General features: G+C 39.2%; 1 protein-coding gene across 2 annotated transcripts in view; it reads left to right on the top strand.

Annotated features, from left to right (window-relative positions):
* osbpl5 (oxysterol binding protein-like 5) overlaps positions 1-15,716 on the top strand; it is an 82,811-nt gene extending 67,095 nt beyond the window's left edge. For both annotated transcript variants that reach the window (XM_062036025.1, XM_062036026.1), the window contains 16 exons: positions 160-244; positions 339-501; positions 3,609-3,822; positions 3,970-4,154; positions 4,240-4,321; positions 6,005-6,103; positions 6,249-6,345; positions 6,575-6,673; positions 6,765-6,862; positions 6,930-7,019; positions 7,970-8,106; positions 8,247-8,426; positions 8,528-8,660; positions 10,578-10,695; positions 13,731-13,824; positions 13,909-15,716. In XM_062036025.1, coding sequence (XP_061892009.1) covers positions 160-244; positions 339-501; positions 3,609-3,822; positions 3,970-4,154; positions 4,240-4,321; positions 6,005-6,103; positions 6,249-6,345; positions 6,575-6,673; positions 6,765-6,862; positions 6,930-7,019; positions 7,970-8,106; positions 8,247-8,426; positions 8,528-8,660; positions 10,578-10,695; positions 13,731-13,824; positions 13,909-14,044 — 2,010 coding nt within the window. In that variant the 3' untranslated portion in view covers positions 14,045-15,716. The remainder of the gene's footprint in view (positions 1-159; positions 245-338; positions 502-3,608; positions 3,823-3,969; positions 4,155-4,239; positions 4,322-6,004; positions 6,104-6,248; positions 6,346-6,574; positions 6,674-6,764; positions 6,863-6,929; positions 7,020-7,969; positions 8,107-8,246; positions 8,427-8,527; positions 8,661-10,577; positions 10,696-13,730; positions 13,825-13,908) is intronic.
* The last annotated feature ends 1,516 nt before the right edge of the window (positions 15,717-17,232 follow it).

Consider the following 17,232-nt stretch of genomic DNA (forward strand, 5'->3'; position numbering starts at 1 on the left):
ACTACTTAAGTATATGTGTAAAATGGTGGAGCATAACCATGCTATACCATGAATATTAAGAATGTTAGTGTTAGCTCTCCGTCATTATTGTATTTGCTTTTTACAATATCCGTGTAGATGATGTTTGTCATTTTACATTATTATTGTTCATATGATTAGGGCCCTAAAGGAGAGAATGTTGGATCCATCACACAGCCTTTACCAAGCAACTACCTGATTATCAGAGCTACTTCTGAGTCTGATGGTAAGAGTTTTATCTCAATGTAGTACAGTTGTTAGTTTTTTTGTATATACAGTTTATTGTACAAACTCTTCCTTTAATCTGGTTGCCTCTGTAGGTCGATGTTGGATGGATGCCCTGGAGATTTCTCTCAGTTGCTCCAGTCTCTACAAGCTAACAGCCAAATCAGGAAAGGATGGAGATTTCAGCACAACTTCAGAGTCTTCCCACTTTTTACATCTTTTGCAATCTACCACGCTCACAGAGTCCGAGCTTTTGCAGTAAGTACTGCACTCACTCATACAGCTGCATACTCTACATACCATCTCAGTTTATTGTTAGTGATCCCTTGCCACTTCGTGTTTTACTTACTACAGTGTCAGTGCATCGCAGATTTTAAAGTACCATTGAGTACATTGAGATTTAAGTACCCATTAGGTTTGTATGTTATACAGGTACTAGCAAAGGACCATGGTACTAATGAATTTAAAAAAGTACTATACTGCCTTTGAAAAATACCGGTACTTTATTTTCTTTCATGCGCATGCTGGCGTGCTGGTAATATGAGCCGAGACGCATGTTTAGTGAGTCAACACTATAGATGTATACTGAGTAGGGATGTCCGATAATATCGGACTGCCGATATTATCGGCCGATAAATGCTTTAAAATGTAATATCGGAAATAATCTGTATCGGTTTCAAAAAGTAAAATGTATGACTTTTTAAAACGCCGCTGTGTACACGGACGTAGGGAGAAGTACAGAGCACCACTAAACCTTAAAGGCGCTGCCTCTGCGTGCCGGCCCAGTCACATAATATCTACGGCTTTTCACACACACAAGTGAATGCAAGGCATACTTGGTCAACAGCCATACAGGTCACACTGACACTGTTACAAATATGCGCCACACTGTGAACCCACACCAAACAAGAATGACAAACACATTTCGGGAGAACATCCGCACCGTAAAACAACATAAACACAACAGAACAAATACCCAGAACCCCTTGCAGCACTAACTCTTCCGGGACGCTACAATATACACCCCCGAAACTTGTATTAGTAGATTGCACAGTACAGTACATATTCCGTACAATTGACCTCTAAATGGTAACACCCGAATAAGTTTTTCAACTTGTTTAAGTCGGGGTCCACGTTAATCAATTAATGGTAAAGTTACATTGTTTAATGCATCCAGCAGGGCATCACAACAAAATTAGGCATAATAATGTGTTAATTCCACAACTGTATATATCGATATCGGTTGATATCGGAATCGGTAATTAAGAGTTGGACAATATCGGATATCGGCAAAAAAGCCATTATCGGACATCTCTAATACTGAGTACCGGTATTTTTTAGTACCGGTTCCTAATTGGTTTGGTCTTCCTGGACCATGAAGATTCTGGACTAACGGTACTGCTATTGATATTTTTTTATCCAACTGACCTTGGTAATTATGACACGCTGTCACATTTGGTTCAGCTGCTGCTGCATAAACATAACAAATCAGATTGTAATAATTACGAATAGAAAGCAACACCACACAAATGTTTGTAACACATCAATTCATCCTCAAGAGTCCATCAAAGTCACGCATGCAAATAAGTTATACAGCTTCAAGTGAACGCCACATAACTCATGACCGCCGCTACCGCGCTTCATCAACCTCCCTCATAGTGATCCATTAATCCAAAGGCCAATGATAATCCACTCATATAAGTGAACATTTGAAGTAATACAATAATTTATAAAGTTGCTTTCACGCAAGATAAAATCGGCTGACAGGTCCGTAGCTGCCGTCTGACATCGCTTCATCGTGGCGCTTTTGCGACATGGCATTAATAGACACTTTCCTTAAATGTGTTTCAGTTAGTTCTGTTTCTTAACTCTACAACTGGACGATTGAGCATTACACTTGATCACTGAATTTTTTTTTTTTATTGTTCACACACCACAGACACATACATAGGTCGGCAGCTGTCAACATCCGGTCCGTCACTCAAATTCCTCCATGTGTAACATAAACACAAAACTATTTCTATTGTTACAAATTGCACACCTAACTAACATGCCAATTGATTGTATTGATTTGTATGATATATTTGATATGATATATCATTTAAAAGGTCTGTGCTCTGTACATGCATGCATAAATTATATTTCCAGCTGAGTGTAATTGTAATTAATAGAAACAGTGATTGATCTGTGTGCTCTCTTTACAAGATGATGACATAACAACTGCATTAGCAAATGTAGTTGACTTGTTTTAGATCTAAAAAGCAGGTGTTGCTAAAAGACTTCCCTGCTATGAGATATTACATTATGTTGTGGAGGTGTACATAGCACTTTGAATTATTTAATTGTGCTTTTTCATATTTTATTGGGAAAGCACCTGTGTACGGTAAACACCGCAGCCAGTTTCTCCACGCCTTTCTCTGCAGCTGCATAAAATCAGTTCTACCTGTTGTAGCCAATCACAACTAAAAATAGGATCACATGATTGACAGAAGCAGGAAGAGAGTGGAAGAATGTGAACTATCCACATTGGAGAATATTCAGTTGTTTCCAAACAGCACACAGTACGTTTAAGTGTGTGGCAGTTAAGAAAACAGTTTTTCCCTTATTGATTTACAAATTAGGTGGAGACTTGACCCTCTTTGTATGGATTTACTGAGGTAACAAGTTAGTTTCCTTTGGATAGAAAGAGATTGTCAATGTTTCGATTTTGGTTTAAAGGTAAGAGACATTGCGCCTGCTGCTAGAAAGTTAAATATTTGATTATCTCGTGATTTTACGGTCTTCTGAAATGTGATTACTCTGGTCTGTCTTTTTGGGGTATTTTGAAAATCAAATTCCCTTTTTGTTTGAACCCTGATGTCACACTTTAATATGGTGATTACATCATTGCTTAATGTTTCTTCCTGTTTAACTAGAGTAAAGTGTGCTATAGTGGAAGACTGTTTTTCTTTGACGTATTTGCATTTGTGTCCCTGTATTGAAAGCTGACTTGGGTTGACAGTGGGTGTCGACACAGTGAGTACATTTATATCCACTGACAACCCTGCCCTTCTTTAAGAGTGTATTACCATTGCGTCAACCTTCATTGTATTGTGTTGTAACATAGCATTTTAATATATATGCCATCTACTTCTGTGCAGTACCTTAATTATTTAAGTACAACATTAGGAGGAAAGGGAATTAAAGTGCTACAGTGACACTACTAAAAAAATAAACAATATTAGGATTCTTTGGCCGAGGTTTAAACATTTGTGTAATTCATTGATTTGTTAACCCAGGCTAAATCCTGCTTTGGCGCCCAGAATTACAGAACGGCTACTGCTTATATAGCTTACATCTTCTTGTGGATTTCTCTTCTGTTAAAGGTTGAATGAGTCAGTGCTGCTGGACAACCATATGGACCATGACAGATTTTCAGATAAATCGGAGCGCGACGGTCATGATGACTGGGACGCCTCCGCAAACGATAATGGAGGAAGGTTAACAGAGGAGAGTGATTTGGACCAATCAGAGGAGGCAATGCCTCCCATGCCACAAGGGACAGTTTATGTGGAACAGGGTACGGAAGAGATGGCTGAGGTGAGATCCTTTGTACGAGTAGAGCCCCCATCGTGTGTTGTCTGAATTACAGTTGTGCTTCTACAATGAGTGCAAAAAACGTCTTGCAGCTGTGACTTATGACGCATCTCTTGGCAGCTGACTGTATGTTTTCATGTGTCACATTAGGCTGGGGAAGCATCACAAGTTGAGACTGTTTCAGAAGAGAACAAGGGTCTGATCTGGGGTATTTTAAAGCAACTACGACCAGGCATGGACCTCTCAAAAGTGGTGCTGCCCACCTTTATTCTGGAACCTCGCTCCTTTCTGGATAAGCTCTCTGACTACTACTATCACGCTGATCTGCTTTCACAGTCAGCAACTCTACTATTACTTTGCACTGATTTTTGGTGTTATGTATTTCTTCGTCACCACATGTCTTTTTACTACATTCCACAGAGCTACACTGGAGGACAGTGCATATGGTCGAATGAAGCAGGTGCTCAGATGGTATTTGTCTGGTTTTTACAAAAAGCCCAAGGTAAGAAACATTATGTTTCTTCCAAAAGGCATTATTAATGATACTAAATTGACCCTAATGTGTGAATGGATTGTCTGTCTGTCTGTGTTGGCCCTGCGATGAGGTGGCAACTTGTCCAGGTTGTACCCTGCCTTTCGCCCGAGTGCAGCTGGGATAGGCTCCAGCCCCCCGTTACCCTGAAAGCGGTAGAGAATGGATGGATGAATGGATGGACGTGTGCACTGGCTTAGGAAAACATCACAACCTTAGATCACAGTTATGGGCGTTTTAAATTGAATGAAATAAGAAACAAATAGTAAATGATGTATTAGCACTGTAGTTTTGTCTACTTCTAATGTACCATATTTTCTGGACTATAGAACGCACCGGGATATCAGCCGCACTCACTAAAGTTTAGGGGAAAAAATGTTTCAATATATTAGCCGCAACAGACTACAAGCCGTTGTAAAATTATTTATACAAAAAGATTCTGTAAATGTTTATATACATACCTCAATTATTTCCAAACGGGGCCTGTAACACGGCAGTAAAACGTCTGATCAAACTAAACAGAAGTAATCGTCATGGACCCACTAGCTGCGGAATCTAGCTCTCCAATCAGTTAAACAGACTCAATAACTCCACAGTGATGTATTGGTGAGTTTACTGAGGAATTTGTGGAACTGAAACAATACAAAAAGAATGCCATTGTAAGTTAATAATACTAACACTGACACTCGTAAACGTTGGCATATTAGCTCTTGCTAATGACGCGGGTGTCATTACATTACGATAGCACATACAAATATGCATGAAAACACTCCTAAAGACATCACACATGGGACAGTTTAGTAAGTATAAACAGTTCTAGTTTTACTGTAAACTTACAAACGTTGCTTGGAGTAATGAATGAAAAATCGATACGAGAGGAATGCTTTGGGTGGCTAGAAGACGGAATGTCATTCTACTTCCGATTTGACAGTACTAAATGAAGGACACTGCAGCACCTGCAGTGAGCCAACATGCCCAAAAGATGACGCCATAGCACAAACAATAAAACACATTATACTAGACTATTTTTATTATGGCTGTTAGCAAAGAAAATTCCATAAATGATCCGGTCTTATAAGCCGCAGGGTTCAAAGTGTAAGAAAAAAGTAGCGGCTCATAGTCCGGAATTTACAATATTATGTATATTATGCCTGCTTCTGTAAAAATGTAAATAGTGGAACACACATTTAAAGGCTTTCTTTCTGCTTATGCTAATAATTATTCAAAACATGATAATATTTATCATAATTGATTTTAAGAAATTAAGTATTATATACCTTTAAAATATATATGTATATATATATATATATATATGTATATATATATATATATATATATATGTATATATATATGTATATGTATATATATATATATGTATATATATATGTATATGTATATATATGTATATGTATATATATATATATGTATATATATATGTATATATGTATATATATATATATGTGTATATATATATATATATATATATGTGTATATATATATATATATATATATATATATATATATATATATATATATATATATATATATATATATATATATATATATATATATATATATATATATATATATATATATATATATATATATATACTTGCTTGTGTGACACACTGCTTTTTTTTTTTTAATGTCCAGGGTCTAAAGAAGCCTTACAACCCAATATTGGGAGAAACTTTCCGCTGCTGCTGGCCTCATCCCGAAAATGGCAGCTGTACTTTCTACATAGCTGAACAGGTAAAACCTTAGTCATGACTGCAACACATACATCTCGAGAGCAAGACTCAAATATTTAGGGAAACAAACTGTAAAAATGTGTCGGGTGGATTCTCAAAACCCTGGTTTCAGTTTTCGTCTGACGTTTCTCCTTTTCTTCTTCCAGGTGTCCCACCATCCACCTATCTCTGCCTTTTATGTCTGCAATAGGAAGGATGGTTTTTCAATCAGTGGAAGCATCCTGGCAAAGTCCAAATTCTACGGTAAGCAGAATACTACACTTGGTAGTCAGTTTTGTCTTGATGCATGAGAGAGATTGATGAATCATAGAAATACTGTATGCAAGACACACAACTTTTGTGTTTGACTAGTTTTAGTTTTATTGTCATAAGAGGAAGATTGGGTACCCATGTGAACACTGAAATCTAGTCTTTGCTGCAAATAGTCATAGTACACGTTTCATTCATGGTCATGTTCTACTCTCTGGTGTAGGCAACTCTCTCTCTGCCATTCTGGATGGCAGAGCTAGACTGCTTTTTCTGAGCAGAGAGGAGGAATATGTCATCACCATGCCCTATGCTCACTGCAAAGGTAACCACAGCCACTTACAGTACGGGAATATAATAAACTAGAATTCCTGCAAAATAATGATGTTCTTATGCTGCGTGTGTGTCTTCTATAGGAATCGTTTATGGCACTATGACGCTAGAGCTGGGTGGGAAGGTTACCATAGAGTGTGAGAAAACAAAGTGTAACACAGAGCTGGAGTTCAAACTTAAGGTACATTAGCAAAATGCACTGTTCCTTTTTTACAGTCAGTTTGACATTTTGATGTTGTTTACTGCAGCCTTTCCTGGGAGGCTCATGCTCTGTGAATCAGATCAGTGGCAAGATCTTTGTGGCGGATGAGCTTGCTGCCACACTTGATGGACATTGGGTAAGGACTTTTACTTTTGAATATCCGTCATTTGCCTTAATAATAATTGTACGCTCCAGCAGGGTTGCAGGATATAAATTATATATGAATTTAGCTGACGATAAAGATTTTAATGCAATCGTCATATTGTGGTAATGCATGTTGATGACACATTGTCTCCCCTCAAGTTTGACAGCGACAAACAAACAAAAAAACATCCTAACCGCAATAGAAGCAGCTAATGTCCTTCCACAGTGCAGCTTCTAAATCACTAATCTTTGCTTCCATGGCGGCAAATTAACTAAGTTTCTTACAAGTAGCTTTATCTCTGGAGGACTAGAGGACAAGAAATGGCTAAACATGCTACACTCCACAACGCAGGAGGATAAAAAAATGCATGGAGTGCTTCAATGTAAACGGGGGTGGACAGATTTGTATCAGTATATGGTTGACAGTAACTACATCGATATTTTGTTATTACGAAATGTTCGGTTTTTTTTGTCGTTTTTTTAATCGTTTAGCTTGAAGTGGAGCGTATGCACAGGAAGGAATGTTTTTTTTATTGTGCTGTAAAAAATAATGTCCAACTAATGTTAGCCATAAAATCGAATTGTTCAGACACCGTATCGAATGGGTCATGCACTATATCAAAGCTTATTTAATCGTTCTGTTTTTAAAATATACTGTTTTTGAATCATAACATAACCCACTTATCTAGATGCATATTTGAATCGTCCATCACAAAGAGATGTACAACCCTAGTATAAATACATATTTACTTCAAAAGATACTCCGATTCTGGCCTTTGTTTTGTAGAGGTTAGGGATGGGTATTGTTTATATTTTAACTAATAGTAGTGCCAAATCAGTACCAGAGCCAAATTTCGGTACCCATCCCTATGTATATATTTAAGTAAATCTGATCAAATGTGGTTATTGTGTCGGTAAAATTAATTTGTCCTTTATAATCAGGACAATGAGGTGTTCATTCATGAGAAGCGGTCCGGACAGCAGGCAACATTGTGGAACCCCAGCCCCGATGTCCGCATCCGTCGCCTCAAGAGAAAAGTGGTCCACTCTGACCAGCAGGGAGAGTTTGAGTCTGAAAGGTAATACACATGTCTGTAATGGGACCAAAAAAAAAGAAATAACATGATTTATTTTTTCATTCTATTGATGTAGAACTTGGCAATTTAGTTCAAAAGAAAGTGGTTAATCATTAATTTTTCTGGTGTTGTGTTCTTGCCAGACTGTGGCAGCATGTGACCAGTGCCATCGTGGACCGGGATCAGGTGCGGGCCACACAGGAGAAGTTTGTGTTGGAGGAAGCTCAGCGCACAGAGGCCAAGGAAAGGGGAGACAAACCATGGACCCCTCAGCTTTTCCACCAGGACCCAGAGACCACTGAGTGGACATACAAGTACATAGAGTACGACCACACACTATAAATCTCATAAAACCTTTTTTAGAGTTCATATGCGTGGCTAGGGCTGAGCTATTGTCTGACCAGTCTCATCATGTTTGGTGTAGCACTCAGATGTGGGACCCTGAGCATTGTCTGGTTCAATTTGAGAGGAACGGTGTGATCCAAACGCAGGAAAAAACACAAAGACGGCATCACAATGGACTTTCTTATAGGAAGAGTTGGGCAAGTCGACACAAGGTTAGTCACACAGGCCAGTTACCCACATGAACATCTTAATTATAACTACCAAGCTTTCTTGTTCAATAGGTAACTATAATTTCAGTGGTGCAATTGTACATCACTATAAACTGCAATCACAATGGCAAACATGTTAAAGAGGACCTATGATGATTGTACATTTGAAACAGTTCTTTTTGGTTTAGATAATATGTATTGGATATGCTTTTGGTGTCACATCTATAAACTGTCTTTTGAGTCTTTCGGCACAAATATTTGTTTGTGGATGCTTTCCCAATTGAAACCACGCCCCACCCTCTTCTAAAGTATCATCATTTATCTTTTGAAAATGTACACTGTTTAAATATATATCTCGAAGTTGTCGTCGCTATTTTTTTTTCCAGATTCGGTCAAAATAAACTTAATAAACATATCGATTTACCCTGTAACAACATTAGGTACACCTGCACACACTCAGATGGATTCAGACCCGATTTTGAAAAGCTGCTTTTACCAGCATTTATGTCACTGGATGTTGCATGTCTCTTTTATTATTCGTATGCCTCGATTAGATGAAAATACTGTACCTAATGGCCTGAATCTTATGTCCCAATAAGTACGTCCACCTCGCTGTGACATCATGACATAGCCAGACTGCAAATCTGTGAACATAGGCATCCAAAACTGTGTGCAAGCTCATGCCAAAACGCATGAACTTTATGATTTAATGCTATGGCATTGTTATAACACGAGTATCCAACATTGTAACAACATTTATAAGTCAGAAAAGACAAAATTCATCATAGGTCTCCTTTTAATTAACAACTCTCATACAATGGTAAAGTGGAGGATTGTTTTCTTTGCGAAGGCTGAATGTTGATCTAACTGTAGTAAGGCCCTGATGTACTCAAGGCTTGTGTTTACTAAAACACGTGCAAACCTGATAGCACACGCAAAGCTGATCTACTAAAGGTGTACCAAGTGGATTGTGTCTGTTAAGTGATCAGAATAAGGCGTACAATTCTTTTTGCGTCTGTCTTCATTAATATGCAAAATATATGCAGATCATCAAAACACCTACAATACTAGGAAAAGATGCAAATATAATTATTTAGCACGCGCAATGTAATTTATCAACAGTCATCACCGTTTTGCTAGCACTATTTTGCGTTTGATTCAGCACATGTCAGAAGGGCGTGCATATTGACAATTCCACACACGGCTGCAGGATCAGTGCCTGTGCTGTACAGATGAGAATCCTCCGTCCTATGTGTGTGTGTCAAAATGTTGTACAGTCAGAATTAAAAATTATTAGACTTGGTGTCTATTCAGCAATATCATTGCATAATTTAATAGCTGCTATACTAAAGGGGGTTATTAAAACAAATTCAAATGATGCATTTTGGTGTCATTAGTATTTTTTAATGACAGAATATACATGATTAAAATATTTGTTATATAATTATAACACATTTTTTTGCGTCTTGAGTAGAGTAAGTGCAGCCTCTTTCCAATGAGTGCACCTTCGGCAGGAAAAGATAAAAAGTGGTTTCATTGTAGATGCACTTCTAAAATGCCCATAAAAAGTGGTAGATGTCTGCTGTTTGTTTGAAAACACAGCATGATTACCTGAATGTGCAGTAAATGAGTGTGTCTTCGTGGTGATGCCTCGATTAGTACATGCAAAATCCTCATTTAAATAAGGCAGTCTTCACCACTTAACAATTGCACACGCAGTCTTAGTAGATCAACCACAACACGCCCACTAATTACACACACCATTGAAGAGCTTGCACATGCTGCTAAGCGCGTGGTGTTTGGATCTTAGTTAATCAGGCCCTAAATGTAATGAAATGGCTTGTGAGTGTACTTAAAATGATATATTTATTTGCAACATTTATTAAAAGTGACCACAAACTGTTTTCTTCCTCTTCCCAGACTGAGGGCAATAGATTGTATAGGAAGGCCAGCAGCCAGCCATCGAGCTGCAGCCAGAACACGGAAAGCAGCAGCAGCACCACTCCAGAACCAACACACGAGTCTTCTGATAACGAGGGTAAGGAGCAAACTAATAATAATATATGTTCGTATTCTGTTGGATTCATCGGTGCAAAACAACGGTAAGGTGAAAGTTTGAGAGAGATAGGCTTTGGTGTATGTGATTGTCAGTAAAAACCTCCTGTAGATATACAAGTATTGTTGTCTGGGACATCAGTCCCAAACAAAATGTTTCACATGACTGTTCACAATTGTAGTTTGGTACTTTGGTCCTGACCAAAAAAATACAAATCAAAGTATACTTTGGTGTGTTTGGCATCGTGTTCACATCTCAGTTTTTGTTTGTAATCCACTCCAAAGGGTCAAACAAAGAACCAACCATACATAAACTGAAGCAATTTTCCCCATAAAAACATATGTAAATCCAAATAGTCTGTTACAGACACCATTAACTCTTTTTATAAAGAATAATTACATTTTTGCATGCAGACTACAATGCAAAATACCGGTACATATAAAGCATACCTGTCAACCTTCCCATTTTTGCCTGGAAATCACGTTTTTTTCCTCCTTCTTTTTCAGCATCTTCTCTCTCTCGTTTTTTGCCTGAATTTTGTTCTCCTTAAAAAAAAAAATGGCACCAGTTCGCTGGTACTGCAGCGATTGCGTCTGCTAAACAACGTTCGGGGCGTTGGCTCATAATAGGAGCACGGTGCGTTTCATGTTATGTTTTTCAATCAAATCAACAACACGACAGAGTTGGATGGATATGAAGACGACAGAAAAAACAAAAAACATCCTTGCCTAAAATGCCAAACTTTGTGTAACTATCTCGACTAACAGTCGACTTATTATCTTTACCTGAAGAAGAGCAGGTAGCAGCATTTCCTCATATGTTCTGTTAACATCGAGGGAGAAATGATTTGAGCCAGCTTGAAAAATGTCTCAACTCCAAGCTCCGTGAAGAAGGGCCAGAATTGTTTTTATTTACAGTTTCACAATGTTTTGGGGTTCTCAGAAGGAAAGCTACTACTGTATTCACTCCATAAACTACCAAGGTAGTATATCATAGTGCTTAGTGGCATCTCTTGTGATGTAACAGACATGGGTTCGATTCCAGGCTTTGCCTTAATTATTTAGTTTTTGTTCATTAAATTAACAGAAATTTGGGATAAAAATGAAAATCTCCTTTTTTTTTACTACATTTTTCCGGGGTATTTCCCATATTTTTAAATTGCAAATGTTGACAGATAAGACTGCGATGAGGTGGCGAATTGTCCAGGGTGTACCCCGCCTTCCGCCCATGTGCACCCCCGCACGGGACAAGCGGTAGAAAATGGATGGATGGATTGACCGATAAGAACCATATAGTTCATAGAGCTCTTTCTTCACTTGAATAGTGTTTTCCACTTTATCAAAGTGCTTTATTTGGTCCTATTGCGACTAATTTTGCAAGCAGAGAGCGTCACTAATACATGGGATTCTTTGTTGCGACACTCGGTTATGCGTAATATGTGGGCTAGTTTATTAAGCGCAATGTTTAGCGGAACGATAACCAAGACGGTGTAGGAAAACCCGGGCAATATTTTTGCGAGAGACCCACAAATTCCAACATCACTGTGACTTATTTCTCAAATTCAATGGTGTTTCTCAACTTCTTTATCAAAATGTTGACACTGAGGTTATATCCAAGAATGCACAGACAACTGCTTGCTCACACAACTCTGTTTACTTTAACTGAGGCATCCACACGCATGCGCAAGACTGCTTTGCTCGCTTCAAAACTACAGTGGACAGCCAGTATGCGCCTTACTACCCTTGATTCTTTGGCAAGCTGCTAGATTTACCGTAGCAGTGTGGTGCTTTTAGTTGGACTCCAGGAACAGTAATCTATGGCTCATGTTTATTTTGATGGGATTATTACTGTATTCTACAACTTTATTTGGCTCTGTTGTGGCTTATTTTGCAGCCGTACTTAGTATAAAAAAGGACAGAGACTGAGTCACTAAAACCGAGGCAGTATATGAATAGCGAGACATGCACTATATTGCCAAAAGTCTTTGGCCACCCCTCCAAATGATGAAAATCAGGTGTCCTAATCACTTGGCCCGGCCACAGGTGTATAAAATCAAGCACTTAGGCATGGAGACTGTTTCTACAAACATTTGTGAAAGAATGGGCCGCTCTCAGGAGCTCAGGGATTTCCAGCGTGGAACTGTCATAGGATGCCACCTGTGCAACAAATCCAGTCGTGAAATTTCTGATGGACGAATCTGGGTTTGGAGTCTGCCAGGAGAACGGTACATTTCGGACTGCATTGTGCCGAGTGTGAAATTTGGTGGAGGAGGAATTATGGTGTGGGGTTGTTTTTCAGGAGTTGGGCTTGGCCTCTTAGTTCCAGTGAAAGGAACTTTGAATGCTTCAGGATACCAAAACATTTTGGACAATTCCATGCTCCCAACCTTGTGGCAACAGTTTGGAGCGGGCCCCTTCCTCTTCCAACATGACTGTGCACCAGTGCACAAAGCAAGGTCCATAAAGACATGGATGACAGTCTGGTGTGGATTAACTTGATTGGCCTGCACAGAGTCCTGACCTGAACCCGATAGAACACCTTTGGGATGAATTAGAACGGAGACTGAGAGCCAGGCCTTCTCGACCAACATAAGTGTGTGACCTCACCAATGCACTTTTGGAAGAATGGTCGGATATTCCTATGAACACACTTCGCAACCTTGTGGACAGCCTTCCCAGAAGAGTTGAAGCTGTAATAGCTGCAAAAGGTGGACCGACATCACATTGAACCCTATGGGTTAGGAATGGGATGGCACTTCAAGTTCATATGTGAGTCAAGGCAGGTGGCCAAATACTTTTGGCAATATAGTGTATTTTTGGTGAAAATGTTCGCCTAAAACTGGGGCGTATGAAAATCGAGGTATTACTTGACAATTGTAACAATAATTGTCTAGATTGTGGTGTATGTTTAAAATGACATATTGATCACTCAGCTTAAATGTATCTACATATAATTAAAGTTATGTGAGGAAAGATACTGTACTTGGTGTTTAACTTCACAAACTGCCATGGTCTTAGGGTTCTCCACACATTGCGCACGATGCAGCAAGGACATGACTCTCCTCCAGACCTCCATCTCCTCCATACAAAAGACGCAGCAAGACATTCAGAGGTAACATAAAAGCCTCACTATTAGTTTTTAAATGATATTGGTCATTGCTGTCAACACAAAGCACACTTTGCCTTGTCTTTGTAGGAACCTGTCGGCTCTGAGTCGTCAGCTCACTCAGCAGTGGGCAGCAGACGACGGCGTGTCGTGGATCGGCCGTCATTGCGTGATTGTCTTCATTGTGCTCTTCTCACAGTTCGTCCTTAATTACGTGTTCACCTGAGAACCTCCCGAGGTCTCTGTCCAGCACTGATCTGGCATCAGGTCCCCCCCACAAGCACAAACTAATCAGCAGGGGGGCTCAGAACTCAGATGCGTTGTTGAGTGAAAACCAATTTATTATTTTTTTTCATATATGAGGCTTAGCATGAACTATCTTAGCAATAAACACAGCCAACGCCTGTCAGATAAGTGGCACCCCCTAGTGTAGCCTGACTGAAAGAGCACCGGCACCAATGCACTTTGGACGGGAGGAAGAGGAAGACAAAAAGAGGATTAATTGTACAATGAAGAATGAATTTGTAAAATAATCAACAGAGGATATTTTACCATCGTTTAGTGTCTTTTATCCACTTGCCCTGCAATACTGTTTCTCTGTGTGTGTGTTGTCCGTACCCACAGTAGGCCCCTATCACCCCTACAATGTCTCCCACACCTCCACTCCACATGTTGGGCCTTAATGCTGATGCCAAAAAAAAAAAATAAGTGAAAAAAAAAAAATCATGTCAAACACAAGAAGGAACATCTTCCAACAGTGCAATTATGTGTTTTGTATTTGCTGTATTCTCATGTCCACTTCAGTTTGGTCTTTTCAATGAGAATCATTTGACCAAAACAGTATTTATAATACGAAAGAACAATGTGTTTTTGTTTACAAAGAGCACTGTGTGTTTCTAGTGACACATACTGTAGGAAGGAAGACTTAAGGGGGGGTGAGGGGTCAAGAAAGAGCCATACGGAGTGTCTTGTTATTTCTGTGCCTGCTGTGGCCAAATGGACGGGGCAGAAGTGTAGCATGTTGAAACATTACTTTTGTCCAGGAAGTCATTTCTGCCAGAAGTGGCCTTCATTCTGTTTAAAATGGCTACAATCCAGATGGATCAGTGTCACAGTTACCAATCACCCCCCACCTCCGAATATGTCAAGTGTAAGTAAAAACACTGATTTGATTTGTTCACTAGCAAGATGTCCACTCACAAATGTAAATACCTTAAACCGGCCAATCGAAGTAAAAGGAGAGTTTTCTAGGGAAATTTAAGTCATGAATATGGATGTTTTTTGTACCGGTATTTTCATTTGCCGTTTTCCTGGCTATTATGGAGAATGAGGTTTGGTAAACGTCCGTTTGTTGTCCACGCCATGTTCAAGTGACTTTAAAGATGTAAACATGTGTAAACTATTTTATTTGTGCTTCTTTAAGACGTATGTACATATTAGTCTTCAGTTCCATGTTCTTTTTAAGATTTCAGAATGTATTTATTGTGTGATTTACCCTCTTGATGACTAACTTAATCTCGGGAGCCTAGAGAGAGCATGAGGGACGACAATCGTACTCCCTTGTAACGTTTGTGCGCCAGAAAGCCATTTGAGTTGTGCTAAAAACAAAGCCATGTCTATGACTTTGATTTTGTTTATCCCGATTTTTTATAACATTTCAGTCCGTGCCAGTACTGATCTACCCGACGGGAGCAAATTTTAGAGATGAACGTCGACTCTGAATGAATTTATGTACTTTTCATTAAGTTGTTGTTTTTTCTACTCAAATGCCATAGTGTGGGATTGTATATGCCACATGCTTTTGTTATATTGAACAAAAACTAATAACACAATGACGCCCACTGTTCATTCACACATGTTAAACACTGTAGCACTACAGTAAAACATTTTAACCCGGACACTGCTTCTGTCTCTTATTTTCCATTAAAAAAATATGTTGAATGTTGCGTAAAAAATGCTAAATCGAGAGCGGAAAGTGACAGTCCAGTATTGAATTAAAAGCCTTCAGGTTACTATTTTAGACTTGGACTTACACAAACTTTATTGATCCACTAGGGAAATTGTGGAACACCTGCTCAGTGGCCTAGTGGTTAGAGTCAAGTCATACCAAAGACTATAAAAATGGGACCCATTACCTCCCCGCTTGGCACTCAGCATCAAGGGCTGGAATTGGGTTAAATCACCAAAATGATTCCCAAGCGAGGCCACCGCTGCTGCTCACTGCTCCCCTCACCTCCCAGGGGGTGAGGGTGATGGGTCAAATGCAGAGGATAATCTCACCACACCTAGTGTGTGTGTGACAATCATTAGTACTTTAACTTTTGAAATTGTTCCACACAGTAGCTCAGTTACAAAGGATGGAAAGGATAATGCAGGTATAAAGTAGACTAAAAATGTACCATAGTAGCTATATAAAATATAACATGTAATATTTACATATATATACAGTATATAATATATATATTTTTATATAATATATACAATATATAACAATTACCATGTACAGTACTACAGTATATGTAACAGCTGCAGCAAAAAAAGGGCAGCATAAAATAGAGAGTAGATCCAGCAGAAAATATACATAAGAGAGGTAGCTAACATAGAAGGTGTCAAGTAATAGATATCATCTATTGCTGTATGGTGAGTGATTATACAGCTGGATGGAGTGTGGAATGAATGGGTTCTTGAATGGAACACTGTGGGAATGAAGCTGAAGGGGCCTGTGAGTATGAGCTCCGCTGTCCCTCAATTGTCTGGTGGAGTGGGTGGGCAGGATTGTCCATGATGGCCAGCAGTTTGTCCAGTGTCCTCCTGTCCTTCACTGACACAAAATGCCTCCAACTGCGTGCCAATCGTTTGGCCGGCTTTCCAGATCAGTTTGTCAATCCGGTTTAAGTCCCTTCTGCTGGTGCTGCTCCCCCAACAAACCACTGCAAAGTACAGGGCACTGGCCACAACAGACTGATAAAAGATCTCCAACAGCTTGCTGCACACATTAGAGGACCTAAACTTACTCAGGAAAAAGAGTCTGCTCATGCCTTTCTTGTATACAGCTTTGCTGTTGTCCTTCCAGTCCAGTCTGCTGTTCAAGTGGACTCACAGGTACTTGTACTGCCACCTCCCGGCCCTGGATTTTGATGGGCTCCACAGGGGTCATTCTCTTCTTGAAGTCGATGACCAGCTCCTTGGTCTTGTCCACTAACACTCACTTGTCCATTAAGAAGGCATTTTAAATTTGATTCCAATTGTATAATACTTTCTTTTTTTTTAACAAAAATATTAAAATACATTGTTTTTCTGTGTCTTACAACTATTCCAGGTTGTGCTAATCCTCTTGCTGTCATGTTTCAATTTGCAAATTTGGAGCATCCTGTACACTGACTTAGTCAAAATATGCAGTATCGGGAACAATCA

This window comes from Entelurus aequoreus, linkage group LG24 (genome assembly GCF_033978785.1).
Source record: "Entelurus aequoreus isolate RoL-2023_Sb linkage group LG24, RoL_Eaeq_v1.1, whole genome shotgun sequence".
NCBI classification, from domain to species: Eukaryota; Metazoa; Chordata; class Actinopteri; order Syngnathiformes; family Syngnathidae; genus Entelurus; species Entelurus aequoreus.